At 33.2% G+C, this 21,079-nt stretch overlaps 1 protein-coding gene across 1 annotated transcript in view; it reads left to right on the top strand.

Moving 5' to 3' along the window:
* Window positions 1–16,886, top strand: part of LOC108907115 (cGMP-specific 3',5'-cyclic phosphodiesterase) — a 178,044-nt gene extending 161,158 nt beyond the window's left edge. Inside the window, exons 10-14 of the mRNA XM_018710645.2 lie at window positions 1,854–2,052; window positions 6,702–6,855; window positions 8,739–8,884; window positions 13,957–14,191; window positions 16,523–16,886. Of these exons, the coding sequence (XP_018566161.1) occupies window positions 1,854–2,052; window positions 6,702–6,855; window positions 8,739–8,884; window positions 13,957–14,191; window positions 16,523–16,638 (850 nt within the window). The 3' untranslated portion in view covers window positions 16,639–16,886. The remainder of the gene's footprint in view (window positions 1–1,853; window positions 2,053–6,701; window positions 6,856–8,738; window positions 8,885–13,956; window positions 14,192–16,522) is intronic.
* The last annotated feature ends 4,193 nt before the right edge of the window (window positions 16,887–21,079 follow it).

Raw genomic sequence — 21,079 nt, 5'->3', positions numbered from 1 at the left:
GAAGAATTTGTAGTTAATGGTTTAACCTACTTCTTTTTAACATCTTGTTTGTCATCTCTAATGTTTTGTCTAATTGAGAACCGACAAATATTTAAAAGCGATAATATTTTTACAGTTATTTATTTAATTATATTAATCACTAAGTACTGTTAGAAATTATTAGACTTTATTCGTTAAACTATAGTGTCCATAAATTGTTTATTTGTTATATTATTTTCATTTTCATCACTAAACTGGATTCAAATATATGTTGAATAACTAAACCATACCTTACACAATTGCCTAATTGATCGTTTTAATTTAAATTTTTAAATTAAAACATCCAAAAAAGTAATATTGATGTTTTATTGACAGAAAGGCAACTAAATTCACATTCCTAGAAAGCGACTAAAATATAAACAATTTTATTTAAAAATCTACAAAAATTACATTAAAGCTCTGTGGGTTTGATAGGATAAAAGTTCAATCTCGCCCTAAGGCCAGTGTAGAAAGATTTTCAGAGTCAATAGTGAGTAAAAAGATGCTCTTTCTGTCGCACAAGACATCATCATAAAGTTCCCGTCTGAAAAGGGGCTAACCCGGCTAATCTTTTGATAACGCTTCGCTTCAAATTGAAGTTTGGTGAAGTTACCCTTTTTAAATCCCGAGTAAACAAAATATAGATTTTTTTGCAGGATGAGACGGCGGGAAATTAGTATGCAAGCTGTTGAAAAATTCATTGAGAGGGAGAGAGATTGACTTTTTCTGCATACTATTGGCAAATCCTAGAGAACATTAAGATGTTATGATTCTGGCAAAATTCTGGCCAACCAATTCTAAGTATTTTAATTGACGATAACGCCAATATATGTAGCATCTAAAAAATAATGGACCAGATTTATTGAGTGTTTCAAAAATTCTCTTTTATTCTATGTGTTTTATTTCAATGGAAACAGCTTAATATTTGGAAATTATTTGTTACATAAAAAAAATTTTTCCAATAAAATTTGTAGCATATATCGGTGAAAAAAGGATGATATGAAATGAGTTTTAAAAAAATAATTATCACGCTTTCTTCATATTTGATTTGCTCTCGTATTTAAAATTTTAAAATCGTAATTTTTTTCTAAATCGTCATAAAATCATAAACAAGAAAGACCATACTGCAGTTGGATTAATTAAATAAAAACTGTATGAAGTTATTTTGAAAGTATCATGAATGAAATTTTGAATGTTAGGATAATAAACTTTAGTTGTGATGTAGCAGTACGTTTGTCGCATTAATTCCATGAACTTGTTCTATTTTCAATTGGAAATAAGTTTTGACAAAAGAAGTCTAGAAAAGTTACATCATTTGATGCCAAATTAGTTATTTCTTAACTGTCACTAGGTGCGCAACTAAAAGTTTCTTGTGATTTGATATATCTTATATGGGTAACATTGCAATTATCGGGTATTATTAATATAAGTACTTAGTGTTTTATACATAATAACAAGAATAACAAATTTGTAGATAACATATGCTATTTATATATAACTGTTTTCCACTTTTTCATGCACGACAGTAAAAATAAATGTCAGCATTTGGCAATCGCGAAAAGTTCAAGAATTTACTCGAATGCAAAGGGCAGTACTAATAGTTGAGAAAATATAAAGTTGAATACGAAATCGTTCTGCTCTGATTTTTTTCCACTATTTCCCCATTAATATTATTTATTAAAACAGAAATTTGATAAACTCATCTTTGTCATCCTTAGGTGGTGGGCATCGGAATTATATCAAAATATCTTGACAAACATAGACGAAATGAAACCTTGTTAAAGTAAAATTACCTATTTGCGTTAGTATCACTTAAATCCATAATGTAATTACAGGTTTATGAGCGACTTGGAGATACTGGGACTGCTGGTAGCTTGTCTCTGTCACGATTTGGACCACCGAGGCACGAACAACGCATTCCAAACGAAAACCGATTCACCTCTGGCTGTTTTGTACTCGACGAGCACCATGGAGCACCATCACTTCGATCAGTGCGTCATGATTCTAAATACAGACAGCAATAATATATTTCAAGTAGGTGGGTTTGGTATATACACTGTAAATTCCGTTTCTAATGCACGAAACCTTATTTATTTTGAAAGTAAGATTATTTGTTCGAAAAATGATTTAAGAACGAATTAGTCCTGCATTCATACTAGAATAACAATTAAAACATTCAAAGATAACATTTATAATGAAAAATATATATGTATACCTACCCCAAAAGCTTACCTGAAGTCGAACACACTGTACATTCTGCAAGTCTTCTTTACTGATCTGTAAAAATTTGATCTATTTAATATCGGATGTATGTAGAGATGACCCTTCGTCTATTCACATTGCTGATACCGAAGACCCATATAAGGCAAATCTGGAGTATATCAAATTATAAACCTATCCAGCTGTTACCTTAATCAAGGAGGCTCTTAAAATCGGATCTTCTATAATTTCCTCATAAATATCAACCCTCTACAAACTCCATATCTACCCACATTTTCAATAATCGATAGTTACGTTAGCTGTTCCGTCTGTACGAATATTTAATCATTTTTTTAAGGTACATAGGTTTCATCAATTTTGTTTGGACCATCTAATCGATATGTCAGTTTAATCAGTTAAAACAATATTGGATGTTACAGCGACGTTACCACAGACTTTCAGAGCTGAATTTTCCAGTCAACGCAAACAAAAAATAAGCATAATATATTTTTCTTAATACATCATGCAACATTTGAAAATAAAGGCTTTCGATTTGATAAAAAATGCAGTTCTCTCGTTATGGCTACCTTTGCGTAGAATCTGAACAAAAGTAAGCAACTAGTGGCGTTGGAAGTAGGAGTGGTCTGAGGATTTACAATTAAAAAATTCATCTGCTAAATCATTAAAAACATTTGTATCTTTAGTTTTGGTCGTAGAATCATCGTTCACGGGTTGTTAGCGGAGCATAGATCAGTAAAACTTTTTTTTACAAATTTGTATTTATTTTATTAAAACATAATAACAAAAATACTCGACCATTCTATAGTTACATATCTCTAAATTAGAACGAATGAATTAACTTTTGTTTCTAGATTTGTTGCTAATGTGGTCCTAATATCGTTATGGTTTTGGACCATTGATCAAGTCAGTTGCATTTACAGAAAAACTCCAAAATAAACGCAAACATATGGATTAGAAATGTTTATCCAAATCTGCAAAAGAAGTTTCTTTGAGTTGAAAACTTTCTCTTAATTCCAATACCACTGGTTAGTTTTGTTTCATATATTATTAAATCAAAGAACTGCAATAAATAAACTTTGACGTCTTTATGGTCAGTGGTCTTTGAGTACCTGTTTAATTGATCACAAACTATTGTTTCACTTTCAACCTTTGAAATGTACTTATATCCTTTTACGAATCATTTTAAGAAAGAACGTTAATCTCTTTTTTTTTGTTCTTTTGGGAGCAATCAGTTCTGAAACTTATGTCGCGACGCTTCTTGTGTACAGGGTGTCCGGAAATGATGAGCAAAAAATTCAGGGGATAATTCTAGACCGAAAATAAATGATACCTCTTTCTATAACATTTTTTCCAAAACTGATTATTATTATTAACTGAGTTACAGGGTGTTAAAGTTAAATTTTATTTGCAGTTTTTTTGCAATACCCTTTGCCACACTCATAATATTTTGACGAAATTTCGTAGAAGGTAGAAATATTCGGATTACCCCAAAAAATGCAAATGTATCCCTACAAAGCATTTTTCAAATTTCAAGTCAAAATCTTTAAAATTATGAAATAAATATAAATTAAAAATTTAAACACTCTGTATCTCGGGAACGAAGCATAATTTGACCGAAGATTATATGCACTTTTTTTTACAAAAAAACTTCGGTCACCACCCCCTAAAATATTTCGCACTTATTTACAAACACCCTGTATATTTGAAACGCGTTAGATAGTTTTTTTTCTAATACGACATGGATAGTGCGGGTACAAATTCATGCAAATACAAAAAAAACTAGTGGCACATAAACTTCATTTTCACCTTATAAAAAATAAGTCACTGTGTAAAATATAAGTAGTGACATATTTAAAATTTTCACTGAATTTGAGGCATAAATGGTAAGTATACTTATTGCAGTTCGTTAAAAGGCATAATTCCAGAAGAAAATTAATTTCAAATTTGGGGGTATTTTAGACTAATTAAACTTCACTTTTTTTACTAAATTGGTAATTAAATGGAGTAGTTTTTCCAATTCAAACCGACTTACCTTAGATATATTTCACAGAATGTGGTTCAATAAATATTTAGAAGCTGATATCTGAGTAGGTGTTGACTTTTGAATGTAGATAAAAGTTGGTCTAATTGTAAAAATAATCGACATACCTGCAAATTTAGTATATGATGTTAATTTGAATACCTCCAAATATTCGACTGTCTGTAACTGGTTACTGTTAGTAGTAGATAATTGAAATCCTTTTCTCTCTTAGGAAGTATGCATTTTAATTAGTATGGCTGTGGCTGAATGCTAAATGAACACCCTCTACGATTATAAGAATGTAGTTAGAGCATCCTATTTTCTGAAGAAACAGACACAATATTGCAAAGGTTGCAACTTTAATATATTATTTTGTTACGTATCTGTTCCAAGAACAACTGCATTTTCTATTTAATTTTCTTTAGGTTTTTTTATATGTTGCACCTAATACGTGACAATTTATTTTAATATGTTATTAAAACTTCACCGTAATTTACATTCTGAAAATTAATTAAATGCTCATTCTCAGTGGAAATACATAAAAAAATCGTAAAAAAACTTCTTTCTAATGAAATATTAATTTAAAACCAAAACGGGAAAGTCTGGCTAACTCGGTCTTATTATTTGCGTGCAGATATTACCTCAACTAACCTCTATTATCTTCTTTTGTATCTGGATAAAGCACACGCATGAAATTTAATTACAGCAAAACAGCTATTAAGTCTGAATATTCGTTAAACTAACCTAGTTTTTATTATCTTTGCTTTATTAATTAACTCAATACATAAAATGACCACTGTTTACCTATAAAATGAAGTATGCAAGGTTGCGTTTCAAAGTAAACAGGGCTTTTTAAAAATAAGAACAAAAAGTTCTTTTGGCAAAACCGATTTATTTTATTCAAAATAATCCCCTTTATACTCAATATAGCGATTTGCCCGGTTTAAAAGCAAGTCGAATTAGTGTTTTAGATCGTCGACCGGGATGCCTTTCAGGATGTCAGCACAAGCCTTTTGGATGGCTTGTGCTGACACAAAGCGCTTTCCTTTTATCGGCAAATGTATTTTCCCGAAAAGGTGAATTTCGCATGGTGCCAAATCAGGCGAGTGTTTGGCACAATTTTCGATCGATGAGATGACGCATTATCGTGCAACAAACGCCAGCTTCCTTCTGCGCGATATTCTGGTCGAATATGATGAATACGATATGCCAGACGCATTAAAACGCCGAAATACAATTGCTGACAATGCCCTTGGAATCGTAAAAGCAAATCAACTTTGTCTTTACTTTTGACTTTTTCAAACGAGATTTTTTGGGTTTTGGCTCGTTTGGCTCCGTCCACTCGGCACTTTGGTCTCAGTATCATATTGAAAACACCATGTTTCATTACCAGTCACAATGTTGTAAAGTTTTTGTCCTTTTATCCTCCTTGATGATCTTCGAATGTTGAATTTTTTGAGCAATTTTTGATGATCAATCAACTTGTGCGGAACAAACCGTGCTTACACTTTTCGGCAGCCCAAATGTTCGGTAAAATGAGATAAATTCATGTTATTGACATGTTCAGTTACAATTCCGTGAATTTCAATGGAGATTTTGGCTCATCTTTGATGGATTTACACACAGTTTTGATGGAATCTGCGGTGATCACGGATTTTGGTTGGCCAAAATGTTGCTCATAATTTTTAAACCGCGTATACTACTCATGAACTCTGCCACGGGATAAACAATAATCACCATAAACTTGGTTCATCAATTGAGACATTTCAATAGAAGTTTTACCAAGTTTAAAACAAAACTCAACAGTTAATAGCTCTTTGTTCGATGCTCATTTTTGTACCGATGACACAAACATACTGTCACTTCAGATACAATAACTCATTAGAAATTCAAATTTTTGATAAGTCCTGTTTACTTGTATTTAATTTTTATTCAATGAAGCTACCTATTAGAATAATATTATTTTTTATACAATTATATATGTAATATCAAAGGGCAACATATTATACAGAATATATATTTTTAATATTTGTAACATTTCTAAACTAATTGAATTAGTTTAGGATTTCCCATCGGAAATTATAATCCTGGTAACTAACAATGATGTCTATATTGTCGATGTGAATTAAAAAGTTATCTAGATAAAACTACTGAAACAAACATAATGTGACATATTTATACAGGGTGAATTGACATTTGAAAATAAATAGAATTTTTAAAGTTTGGAAAAAATTATACTAGTTAGCTATAACTGAGATATTCAAATCAAATTTGATACATGGATAAGTTTTCTTAATATGCTTACAAGCCCTTTAAACAAAAAGTAGCTAGATATATGGAATTGCATGCTTTTATTAATTTAATTTAAAAAAGTGGTAGGGACGGCCCTATCAAGTAAAAGTCATTATATCATAATTTATTACGCTTACTTTATTTGTTTCAGGCGTTGTCCCCTGAAGATTACAGAAAAGTGATGAAAATGGTGGAAACGGCAATTTTATCCACGGATCTAGCCATGTATTTTAAAAAGAAAAATAAGTTTTTAGAACTTATAGACAATGGCGAATTTGACTGGCAGAGCGAAGACAAAAAAGAATGTAAGTATAGTTGAAATTATTTTCTTGGCATTCCCTGAAAAAAAGGTGCCGCGATTTAATTTTCTATGAGTTCCTATAAAATTGAAAATTACAATAGGTACCATAAATATGCTTTTTTTTGTTAATGTAAAGAAATTTCACTGTAATTTTCAAATTTTTTCTTAAAAGTTCTACTGCTTTAATTTCCTTTACCAAAAGACATTATTTCAAAATGTGTTTCATTGGGGTGTGTGTTATTTCAATGTAAATGCGACCAATATTATTGTATGAAAATTTACAATTGTGCTGCCTCAGATGTAATCTTAAATTTCTTGAAATGATTTAATTTAAATAAAAAAAAATTATAAAAGAGGTGGAAATAACATAAATTGACCCAAAATGCAACATAATCTAAACCGCAATCAGACTAGATATATGGGACATTCATACGAGTATAAATGCAGTCTCTGGAAATATGAAAATAACAAGTTCCGTCTCTTCTAAAATACGTTTTTCATTTCCCATAGAAATAAACCCCATACGTAGGGGAATTATAAAGGACTTCTCCCGTCATGTACCAAATTTGGGCCAGTTTTCACCCAAATAGTGGATTTTCTGAGAAATATACACGGTGTCCCGAAATTCATGCAACAAAATTTGGTCATAGATTCTTGTGATAAATTTAGGGGATCCGTCTTTTTTCTTTTTGCCAACTGGCCCCCTCTTTCGGAGTTACAGCCCCCTGAAAGTTTTTTTTATATCTCAAAACTATGTTGTACGAGAATCACTAAATTTGGTACACAGGGGTTTTATGACATGTGGAATCTCACAGTGCTACTTTTTTTGGCGAAAAACTCCCTTAAGACAGAAACCCCCTTTAGATACTTTTTCGTGGGCCCCCTTGTCTTTGGAACCAGAAAAATTATTAGTTTGCTAGAAAATTATTGAATTTAGAAACCTTTTTGTCTCTTGATATTTTTTTCGTAAAAGCAATGTTTTTGAGGAAAATGGCGAATCACGATATGCATTCGATCACATTTTGACATTTTTCTCTAAAACATTGCGTTTTACGAAAAAAGTATAAACAGACAAAAAGTTTCTAAATTTAATGGTTTTCTACCGGTCTGATAATTTTTAAGAAATTTAAATATGCGACCAAATTTTTTTGGCTCCAAAGACAAGGGGGCCGACGAAAAATTGTCTTAAGGCGGTTACCCACCAAAAAACGTAGCACCATCAGATTCCACATGTCATCAAACCCCTGTGTACCAAATTTAGTGATGCTCGTACAACAAAGTTATGAGATATAAAAAAAATATTATTCTTAGGGGCGGACTTCAGAGCGCTGTAACTCCGAAAGAGGGGGCCACTTGGCAAAAATAAAAAATACAGGTCCCCTAAATTTGTCTTAAGAATCTGTGACCTAATTTTGTTGCATGAATTTCGGGACACCCTGTAGAGATCTTGGGTAAATTTTACTAATGTCATCGGAATCAGCGTCTCAAAACACTAAAACACTACAAACATGATATATTTTGACAAAATTTGGGAAAAAAATCAATTTTGATCTAAGTTGGGCCACTTTTCATCCAAGAATTTGATAGTTGACTTTTATAGCAGAATAGTTACGAAAAAAGTAAAATAAAGATTTAGTATTTCCCTTTTATAAGGAATACATATATTCTCCGTTGTATTTATAAAAAATAAAAAATGAGTCAGATACGATTCTTCAATTAAATAGACATCAACTACTACAGTGCAGTTTGTCATGATACATCCTTATATAACCCGAGATATTCCTGATAATATTTTATTATTACCGTTATACTGGTTATCCTTGTACTTATAAACTTATTTGACTGGCAAATTATTAATTACTATTAACTATAACTTGCTTGTTTTAGTGTTATCTGGAATGATGATGACAGCATGCGACGTAAGTGCTATTGCAAAACCGTGGGATGTTCAACATAGGGTGGCAAAACTAGTTGCTGATGAATTTTTCGATCAAGGAGACCTGGAAAAAATGCAGCTTAAGGAACAACCAATCGTAAGTTAATTTACTCAAATAGGACCAGCCACAAATTGTGTCAAACTTCCGTACATTATTTAAAAAATAATAAAAAAAAAGCTTCAATTTGTTATTAATAATTTCACAATTGTAAAAATAATTAGGTACAATGTAAAGATCAAACTATCGCACATGTTGTGCTTGTCTCTATTTGTCCTATAACTATGTTCCGTGTATACTGGAGGTATCTATGTCCCAAGTACTCTGTGTGTTACTAAAATTTCCTATTGTAGTAAATTCAGTAAAATCTTGAAAACCATTTACCTCTCTCGTATTGGTGTAAAATTAGAAAAACACAGTATAATTATTTTAGTTATTTTTGATAAGTACCTAGTATTTACCTAAAAAACTTTAATATCTTTTCTATATAATAGTCTTTTTTGAATAGGTTGTGGAAAGTCTATACAACTAAAATGTTTCCCCCTAAATCGTATTATAAACTTGCTGAGTCAGCAAAAAATACGATTTTTTCTCTTAGTAGCTCTACCCACATTATCCAATTTTCTTTTTAAGTTTAAGTAAGTTGGAAACTTTGGCTGGATAATAAGAATAAATTGAAACTTCAAAGACTCTGTAAGGTTATATGGATATGCAACATAAAGACGTATGATTGACATTTATCCTAAAACTTAATAAACATAAAATATAGTTTTGAGATGAACTTGCTTTCTACTTAACTTGAACGAATTGTTGAAAATTTATTTTGTCATTTGTGGACGAACATATGTATAGTGAAATATACAATTTACTTAGGGTGTAACAACAACGTTGTTACAAACTTTCATAAAAGGCAAGATTAACGTAAAACGTTTGTTTTTTCCTAAAATATTTCTAAGGGCATCGCGAATGCTCAGGATATGAAACACAATTGGTCAATTACTCAAAAAGAACCATTGAGGATACAGACTAAAAACTTATTACTTATTGTTAACATTTAAATAGACCATTTCCTATAAAAACTTAAATCGAAACTAAAAAAATAATTGTTTGTTTTCTTGAAGTATAAACAAATAATTCTTTACAAACTAATGATACTGCGGGAAACAACTACTCTGCAGCCTAATGTCCCAACCAGATGACAGAAGTAACAATGTTACATCTCCCTTGTAATTCACAGTTAGAATAAAACTGTTCTCAGTAGAACTGTCTCGACAATTTTCTAGTTGGGGAAAATAATTTTAACTCATCGCTGCCCACTTTTTACGATGTTTATTTTTCTCTTACTTCTTTTCCTTTACTTTTAGTACAAACTTTATTAGAATCAAAGATATTGGTAGCAAGGTTTATTATACGTGAGCTACTTGGAGCAAATGCGAAGCGGCAGCTACACAACGTCATATTCTCAAAACGAGAAAGCAAAATATTTCCCTTATTCGTTCTCCCTTTGCCCACGTAAACAGGTATCTACATAAAAATCAACAGTTTTATTTTTCCGCGTCGTGGCGCCTATCGCTTCGCATTCGTTTCAAGTCGCCCACGCATAACCCGCGTAAAGCCGGTTCCAGACGATGTGGCGAATGCCTTCCAACGTTGGACACATCGCCATTTGCCACATAGTGTGGGCGGGCGCTGGCGAATTGCATATGTCCAACGTTGGCTATATGCCACGTTCGGACTTATGTCGATAAATCTGACCAGCGCCAAAGGAGCTTCCAGCGTTGGAAGCATGTTGGAAGCATCGCTCGTCACACACCCACACGTGCGATCTAGTTTACTTTTTGTTTTGTCTACAGGGTCGGAAAGTCCCCATGGTTCATCGGCCGTTACGTGAGAGCGATAAAGTAAGTCATAGAAATCCGTGCGATAGAGAAGGATGGCTATAATGAAGGCGTCTCATAGTCACCGCCCGTTTCGCCCTTCCACAAATAAGATCCACTTCCACTTGTAATTCAGCGACCGGTGGTCATCTTTGTTTTCGTCGTTTGGCTTTTCTTTAATAGATGTCACTACTTATACAATTTCGACTTCGGTATTCCGATATGTTAATACCATCCGTTAACAGAGGGCAGCACAACGCGTAACAAAGAAAACTTTTTACAGTAGCTAGTAGATACCTCTGTTTGTAAATCTAGTGACCTTGTTTCCCCTACTGAGAAGTTATTCAAATGGAGTATAGTGCTCAGCTGCATTTAAAGTTCATTTAGTTGTTATTTAAGTATACTTTTTAAAATGACTTAAAAATCCCAAGAAATAAAGCAAAATTCCCTATTTCCCCAATTCCAAAAAAATCTGTAGATCTGGCATCACTCTTTCTAGGGCTGCGCCTCACCTTAGACAAATTGTGCTGCCCTCTGTTAACGGATTGTATTAACATATCGGAATACGAAGTCGGAATTGTATAAGTAGTGACATCTATTACAGAAAAGGCAAACGACGAAAACAAAGATGACCACCGGTCGCTGAATTACAAGTGGAAGTGGATCTTATTTGTGGAAGGGCGAAACGGGCGGTGACTATGAGACGCCTTCATTATAGCCATCCTTCTCTATCACACGGATTTCTATAACTTACTTTATCGCTCTCACGTAACGGCCGATGAACCATGGGGACTTTCCGACCCTGTATAAAGTGATACTGTTGATATGATTACCTATATTTTTCAAAATTTGTACTTTTCACAAGTGAGTTAAATGTTAAGTAATACTTTACTAAGGCCTTGAATTTCAAGAGATTTTAGTTTAGAGATAGCATCCACTGCCTTCGAACACCTCTTTTTTTTGTAATAATAGTTTTGCACTGCATAATACAGTTGTCTCTTCATCTTTCATTTTTTACTATTTTGTGAATCTGCAGTATGAGTACCTACGACACTGACGAAAGTTGGCCCCACATGTGTTTCCAATGTTCAACAAAAGTTCACCCCATCGTGTAGCAGACACACTTGCCATACGTTTATGACGAAAATTGTGTCCAACGTTGGAACGAACATTGGATCCAACATTGGAACCAACGTTGGACACATCGTCTGGGACGGGCTTAAGACAATGAATTTATCAACCAAAAGCTGGTCCAGCTTAGGTAACAGACACTTTTAGTGTGACGTCACATGTTTAGGCAACCCGCAGCAAATTATCATAGTTGAAATTATACACTGAAAGAAATCCACTAAGTGACGGGCTTTGCTCAGATATTTTAGCTACCGTAGATAAAATTTTTACTGCCACAGAAAAAAAATCATGCTATCACAAGTAAGTACGTTTTGCTGAAACGTGTTTGCTACCACAACGAAAAAAAGTCTTGTGGCTATATGATAGTTCAGTTGGAATTTTATTTTAGTCGACTGACTATCTTGTCCCAAGTGAATGTACTTTTTTAGAAAGAAAACTATATAAAAAATTTAGATAAATTTGGAACGAATACACTGAAGATTAATTTTTCGAGACAGAACGTCTGAATCTGGTTAGGGCTGAGGCAGAATAGTACTGGGGGTCACGAAGGCTTGCAAAAAATGTAATAAAATTTCCAGGGTCGTATTTAAAAAAATGAAGTTGATGATGGTCCTGGAGAGACGAAACGTTACATATAAAAATTTATTGTACCATTCGATAGAGGGCAAAAAGTGGCCATGAGAAAGTGTTCTTCGTTTTTCAATATCTCCTCGCTGAAATTAAACAATAACCGATTTCCAAAATTTCGGTTTTTTGCAAATATTTCGAAAACTAATCATATTAGCCTTGATTTTTTAGAGGCATATTGTTGGTTCCCTGATTACACAACTTGCCCCTATTTAAGCTATCTTATTCTCATATCGATAAGTCGATGACTGCGCGACCTACCTTTTTTTATATCGGTACGTCGCTGATTGCGTGAACTTTTTTTATTTTAGAGGCTTCTTTGCAGCCTGGGACCATCCCAAGCAAAAATCCTATCTACGTCCATGCATATTAATCTACAAATCATAAGTAAATGATCCTAATAAAATCTCACAAAATTTAAATACAGCAATTTAGTGAAACTAGCCACATTTATTCTTCCTGTAAATCAGACGTGAAAATTTTTAGTTCGAGGCAGAATTATGATGACGTAGTTTTCTGATAGCAAAAAAAGTTCCTCATGCTAACAGATTTCTTTTATCAAACAATTATAGAAAGATATATTAATTTTCCGATAACCAGAAAATTCATATTTTCCCGTTAATTTTATGTTCAGTTGAGCTATAGTATTTTATCACATGATCATTCGCAAGTAGGTACACAATAAGCATTTCACGTTTATGCATCATATTGCATTGCGACGGTTCAATGCGGATGTTCATCGACATCTGTCTTCATTAATTAAAATAATTACCTAATTCGCTTTGTAAATACGTATAACATGTTTCACTTAGAGAGGATTCATATCCATTAAGGGATAATCTATCACTAGATTTCACCAAACATGGAAGCTACTACACCTAATATATTCATTAGGATTATGAAATAATATGTAAGTATTACAAAAACGTAACAAACGTATTTTTATATTTATATAAATTTATTCAAATGACCACTCCTGAAAACAAAATAAATAGTGTTTCATTAGGGATGCAACAATGTGAGATTTCTAAGATCAAAATGAAACTATTTAGTACAAGGTACCTTAATCAGATATGCCTCGTTTTTAGTTTACAGAGATCCAGGAATTAAAAATGTTTAATTTTGGCACTATTTCGAGAATCATTCCTTTATTTAAAGTAAAAAACTTCAGTATACATGTTTCTTAGGGTGAAAACTAGAATTGATGTTATGTTTATTTTTATGTCGCACTTTACTTCCAAAAGTAATGATAAATAAAAATGGTATAATAAATTAAAATAATAACCCAGAAGTTTTTGAAATACATAAGAAAAATATTAACACTTAGGTACTTAGATTACGTTTCAAATTCATTAATAAATTCGACGTAAATTTATTTGCTAATAAAAATAGTTGCAAATTGTATTATTAATTCAAAAAATAATTTTTTGTCGCTGATAGATTGAAAGGAGTAACATTGGTTAATGTTAAACTACATATGTCCCATAATACATTTGTAAAGAGTATGTTATATGTTTTTATATGCCCTCTTTTTAGGCAATGATGGATCGCGAACGGAAAGATGAGCTACCCCAGATGCAAGTGGGTTTTATCGACGTGATTTGTTTACCACTCTATAGAGTGCTGTCAGAGACATTTCCATGGGTGAAACCACTATATCAAGGAACGTTAGAAAATCGCCAACACTGGCAAGATTTAGCAGAAAAGGTAGAAATGGGTCTTACGTGGATTGACCATGATACCATAGATAAACCCGTAGAAGCCTTCACAGGTACGTTAATTAAAGAAAAATTCAGATGTTTCAAATATTAAGAAACAAATTGTAGATTTGTAAAATGTAACTGATTCAAATTTCTATATTATGCATTATTTACTACAAGGGTTATCCAGAATCTAGTACCTGTTGTCTGCGAACAAAAGACGCTCACCAAACGTAGGTTACATATTTGAAGTTTAATAAAGTCCTTACCATTTGATATTTACAATTTTATAATAATAGAGCTCTGTTACGTGTTTTTTTAAAATCTACAATTTAAATCAGATTGTTGTTGCGTCAGGCGTTCACTTCAACTCACAGTAGTTGTTAATAATACCTTTGATTTTGCACGTATTTTTTAGTTCATATAATTAGATGATTTTACTCATATATCCATTTAACATTATACAATATATATGCTCGATGTATTTTCTATTTAAACTGCAGAAAAGACTCATAGAGAGGCATATTCAAGAGGAAGAGCTTGCAACATTGCCACTTCATAGCTGCACGCTTACTGATCAGGTGAATCTACAGAAACAGCATTATATTCTGTAGTGACAACACTTCATCTTATGATTCCATTCAGAGCCTTCCACAACAATTAGGTGCACTTGGGTAACTGTGGACGGAGTGACTCTAGGATGGAGTACTTTCTCCACTGCTGTATTCGAGGGACTCTTCCGAGAGCTCAATGAAGGAGATACGTGGATGATCTTGTTATACTTATTTTATTTTATGCTAACGAACTCGATCAAAGAGCTCCAAGCGCAATTATAAACTGCTGCCTAGAGCAGGAATTAAGAGTTAATCCATTTAAACATAAAACATAAAACACACCACAAATCCAAAGCCAAAGGCTGTGCGGAAGGGGGTTACACTTGAAAAAACGCGGACAAACACCCATGATTCATCGACATTGCCAGTGCCGACGCTAGGGATCGAACCCGGACCATAATAGGAAGTCTAGACGAGAAATGCTTGCCACTGCATGCTTGATACTTCAAAGAACCAACTATCTTTTAACAAACAGCAAATATCACGAATGTTAAAGTATTTTTCGGTTACTCAGGAGGACAAATCGGGTACTTTTATATTGATAGGCAATTACAAAAAATCGCGACGTCCTTTCAGACCTACAGAAGGCTTTTTGGAAAGATGTAGGTCCTTAATTCTTAAGCTACTTTGTAGTTTTACGCTTTACAGAACTGTTATTAGTTCATCTTTCCGTTATGCTTATTAGTAGAAGAGGATAAGACTCTTGAAGAAGAAATTTCAAAGGGATGAAACGGCGGTGAAAAAACAAATATTTGGGGCCGGCGTTTCTGTCAATCTATTACTTCAGCACATTAGAAATTCCAGCAGAGTTAGTGTTTGTCTTCGCTCGTACCACAGGCTTGTTTTAAAACTTTAAAATAGCAACTGTGTTCAACAGTATCGTGTTTCACAACAGCAACATGAACAACATATGAGGCGGGTGATGTTTTGAGGCAACAATTTTTTGGTGAACTTCGGGGTGTTTCAATAGTATCCTCAGCTTCAGATGTCAGTAACATATCACTGTACAGGATGACATTCATAATTCAATCTTTTTCTTGGAAATTTACTAATATAATATCTCAAAATATAATCAGCATAACATTTCTAACAGCATGTGGATCTTTTTCTGGGTAGAAATAATTACTCAAAAGATACATCTATAGGTTAAGGGATCATTAGCGTAGTTAGAAGAAGAAAACAGTAATGAGAATGTTAAAATCCACAGCATTATATTTTTTTTGTTAGGGGTATTGCAAGTTTGGAGATAAATGGACAGGTGGTCTAGGTGTGTCCGATTCATGAATTTAAAAAGAAGTTGCAGGTGGTAATATCCCAATAAATAAGAAAGAAAACATGGGGATTGTATGGAGAAATAGGCCACAAAACGCTCCTATAACTTATTAAAAAAAAAATTGTAATTTTAATGAATTATATAACTAATTGGATAAGTTTTTAATTCAGGGCAAAACAGATACTAAATTTTCAATGATTTTCATAATCTATATGTACCTACCTACTTTTCAACATTTGAAACCAATTAGTTACGATAGGTGCTTTTCGTTTTTATATTCCTTGCTTCTTTAAACTTTGATAGCGAGCATAGAAAGAATATTTTTGTATGTGTTTTTTTACAATAGTATAAAAACTTTGGATTAATGTGTGAGTAATTTTCGGTGCGTAATAAATAGTTGGCTCTTTTTTCATTTGAAAATATGTTCAATTATTAGACAAAAGTCAAAGTATCATATTCATTCAGCATTAATTTCTTATTGACTATTATTAACCTCTACTGTACTGATTTTGCAGATCCGGAAGAAACCAAAGATATAGAACTGACTGTCCAAACCCTTCACACCGTGTCAACTGCTCCTCCTATAGAAGTAAAGAAACGAAGTAAACATAAATTTTGTTGCTTATTGTGACAAAAATTTGATAAAGTATTTGATTTATAACACTTTCGTCACTTACATTATTAGATCAAATTATAAAATGCTCATAACTTTCGAAATGTATGTACTTAAAAGGTAGATACATGATTTTATACAGATAAAGTTTGGTGATGCTTAGGAAAATCAACTAAAAGACATTTTGTAATAAAAAAATTTGTAAACCAGAAAATTGTATATAGTAAATATTGTTAAATAAATAGTAAAATACCTAGTATAAAGTACCTGGAACTTATTAATGTTTTATTAAATAGTACGTCTCATATTTTTATTTTCCTTCTATATCCTTTAGACGGTGGTGTTTGTGCAAGTGAGAGGACCTGTGTTGATGTATTCAAGTCTTTCCTATGATATTGAATTTCACGTTCTAAGGGAAGACTTAACAGAAAAAGTGGGAAAGGTGGCTTAGGGCACTACTGATGGCTTTCAGTTTTATAAGCTCTAAGTTTTGTCACTATATAACGAAAACATATTTTTTGAACTGGTGATGAGTTCCTCAAGGATGTACTTGAAGCCCGTAATAATTTTTAATGTATTTAAGGAACCATAATGCACCAGCCAATAGGTAAGCCTTTCCAACGAGCTTGAAATGTAGCATTCTTAATCCAAAGAAGTGATGCCTGAGTAAAGAATGTGTTTGCGTGTTATCAATACCAAGAAAATAAAACAGTTTACAAGACTTAGTTTATTTACTTTTGTTTACGCTTTCAAAGCTTTTGAATGTAGTTTTGTAAAGGAATGTAGGTACCTATATCTTTATATTTTTTGAAAAACTTTAATCCAATTCAGTGATACGCTACTTACCAATTTTTCTAAAAAAGTGCTTAAACGGACCTAAATAGTAGAAATGCTCGTTATCAACAAAAAAATGGTATTGTCAATCTAACACTATTTCATTATTATTCATACTAAACTTGTAGTCACTCAAACTGCCTATCTACAAAAGTCACTAAAGAACCTACATTTTTGACATAAGATTTTCGAATTTCTTAAATACCACGCGCCCAGCCTAATTCAAGGAATAGTCGTACAAATCGCCCACTAACAGATATTTGTCCTTCCGATTTTAAGTTCAGAATCTTGTTTAAAATGCCACATTACAATCCAGTGCCCTTCAAAAAGCGTGACAATGTCCGTCCATACTTAGCTAATAACAAGGCATAGATGGACTACTAGTTTAAAATGTAAAATACTACATCTGAGCGAAACAGTTTTCATTTGTGAATTATGTCCGAGTAAAGATTTATCCGTGCAAAACGTCAATACGCCCAGAAAAAAAAAACATTTTGTAACAGTTAGTTTATTTTTTTTGCATTTTCAAAACTATTAATGTAACTTTGTAAAAGAATGGAGGTATATAAGGTAACCGAACCAAATATGGGCACCCCTAAGCAAATTATTTTTTTATAATTACAGTATTTGTTATAAAATAACTAAATTACTTGTAGATATTCTTTAGATCATTAGAAATTATAAAATGTGTAAAGAATTGATCAAATTGTAATACAGTTTGTTTAAAAAAATAAATAAAAAAGAACGTTCAATGCTCATATTAGGACCAGGGTGTCCAAATATGGGCATTAGGTGCCCATATTTGGGGCAAGTGATTAGGTACATTTTTTTCATTCATATGAAAATAAGATATTGATGTGGTATAAACAACGCATAAAGATATTTTATTAAAAAAAATAAAATAAAACATTGCATTCTGGAAACATAAAAAATAACAATAACATACCTATAAATTTTGTAAAGTACAAAACCTAAATACTGAAATATTTTAACAGCTTAAGTTTCACATGTCGGGCACTTGAAATTTTTTATTTTATCCTTTGAGGTCAAGCCGCAACATTCCTCATGTACCCAAGTAGTACATAGGGTACATTGTCTCATGTCTATTTGTCGATCCTCATTACATAAAACACAATACCAGGATTCATTGGGATTTGACAAAGCACTATAAGATGTATTTTTCTTCTTAGATTTACCTTTTAATTTGGCTGTGATTGTTTCATCGTCAGAAAATAGTGCTTTTGTTACTTGAACAGCCTTGTAATTAATGGCTTTTTTGGCAGGATTTTTAGCTGTGGACTTTGTAGAAAGATCTGGAGTTGGAAGCAACTCTGAAAAAGATTGTGAATGGTTACCATCTGAATGGTCACTGGATTCTTCGGCAGTAACATGTGCCGGAGAAGAAATTGACGACGATGATGCTTCTAAGTCACTATCTTCGTCTGTGGAACTGATGTCTTGACGATCCTCAGAAGTTGAAGGTTTAGTGAAAGCTACAACGGGATGATTTGCAATGTTTTTCTCAGGATCTTCTTGAGGTCTCTTTGATATCGTTGATGGTGCAAATGCGGTTTCTGGTATTATAGTTGGGTCAAATGGATATATGCCAGTTGCTTATTTACATTTTTTGAAAAATTTTTATTCCAACTTAGTGATATACTAATAGAAGGTGCTAGTTTTTTTCTGGGTTATTGATTGCAAGTATTGTATTTTTATTCATAATTGTAATCATTTAGAATTTAGGCAACAAAAAGTTACCGCAAAAACCTGAATATTTCAATATTTCGCACAAGATTTTTGAATTTTCTAAATTGTCTGCGCCCTGTAAAACCCGAGAACTAGCTACACAATTTGCCCCCCAATTAACACACATTTTTGTTTTTAAGGGAAAACACAAATTTCTATGAAGTTTGTGACTATTCTAACTATTCTACTCCACAATTACGCAGAAATTATTTTATAGTAAAATTACTGTTGTGGTACCACTGGTGCGTACTAGTAAGAGCGACGGCGACGTTCTGAAAAAGAATGAACATGCAACGACTACAAATCATATTATATTCCATCTAAGAGCGACGTTCTAAAAAAGAATGAACATGCAACGTCTACAAATCATATAGCCCATCTAAGTGCGACTCACTATAAGTACGTATAGTAACATTTCTTTTATGTTACAGCAAAAAAATAAACGATAAATCGGCGATCACGCCCGTTGTGTTTCTTTGTATCTACCTATATACTTTGTATTGTAACTATGCAACGTCTCCTCGTATCTGCTGATACGCAACGGTGGTACGCTAGATGGTTGAGTACACAAAAAATGAATACCGGCATTTATGCGAAATATTTCTCAGCGACAGCAAAGTTTTGTTGATGGATATATTATCGGGACAAAATTCGTTTCAATGTGGGGAAAGTCATTTCTTTGATCGAGGGGTAATATTTCGTTTTATTCCTACTAATTCTAATATACAGGGTGTTAATGAACTTATGTCAAATATTTGCAACATTGCAAGGAGCCACATATTGAGAACTGCTGATTTTCATAGAAGATGTTCGATGTACCCACCATTTGCTTGCACACAAGCTTCAGCGCGACGTATCCAATTCGCTCGCACACGTTGCAACATTGCCTGGCATTTCGAATCGTAATACAAGCTTCGGCAATACGATGTCGCAGTTGGTCGATGTCACGAGCTTCCGTGGAATACACAACACTTTTCACATATCTTCACAAAAAGAAGTCTAAAGGGGTGAGGTCCGGGGAACGGGGGGGGGGGCATGTAACTAGATTGGCACGTCTTCCAATAACTTCGGCAAGCGATTTTGCAAAAAATTTAGATATGAAGCACCGTCTAAGCGTCTAGGCAATTCAAAAGGTCCTATTAAAGTGTCATTAACGATACCGACCCACATATTCACTGAAAATTGTTGCTGAAGTGCACCGCAACGTATTTCGTGTGGATTTTCGTGGGTCCAGTGGTGAGTGCATGTTGTGGACGTTACGTACACCATTTCGACTGAAACATACTTCATCTGTAACAAGTATTTGCGATAAAAATTGAGGATTTCTTGCATGTTTCTGAAGCAACCAATCGCAAAAACCACGACGTAGTGGAAAATCCTCAGGAGTAAGCGCTTGAACACGTTGAATATGAAATTGGTACAACTGAGCTTCTCGTAATGTCCGCCACACAACAGGATGCGAAATATTTACTTGCTGTGCGATGCGGATCTTCTTCGACAAGATTTAAAATCATCTCTTCGACATTTAAAATTTTTAGTGGTCGGCCTGGGCCACCGTCGCGTCCAAAACTCTTTGCGTTACAGCAACAAATGTTCGTGGTGCGGGGGCACATCGTTCAGGATCTTGCACGGTACACTTGACAAGCTCTGTGGGCATTTTCGTGTGCTTCGCCATAAATTATGAGCATATCATAATATTCGCGATTCTTAAATAAATGCGCCATTTTTTCAAAACAAAACTTGGAAATAGAGCTATTAAATGTACTCTCGAAAAACAGCACAGCAATCACTACAACAACTGAGTTTCGAATATACTCCGGCTTCATAAGAAACCTACAAACTCGTAAAATGTGTTACAGAATTTTTTGTAAGTACTCGC

Source organism: Anoplophora glabripennis, unplaced genomic scaffold (genome assembly GCF_000390285.2).
Source record: "Anoplophora glabripennis isolate ALB-LARVAE unplaced genomic scaffold, Agla_2.0 scaffold325, whole genome shotgun sequence".
Lineage (NCBI taxonomy): Eukaryota > Metazoa > Arthropoda > Insecta > Coleoptera > Cerambycidae > Anoplophora > Anoplophora glabripennis.
Note: the sequence above shows the minus strand (reverse complement) of the source record. Positions and strands in the feature narration are given on the sequence as shown.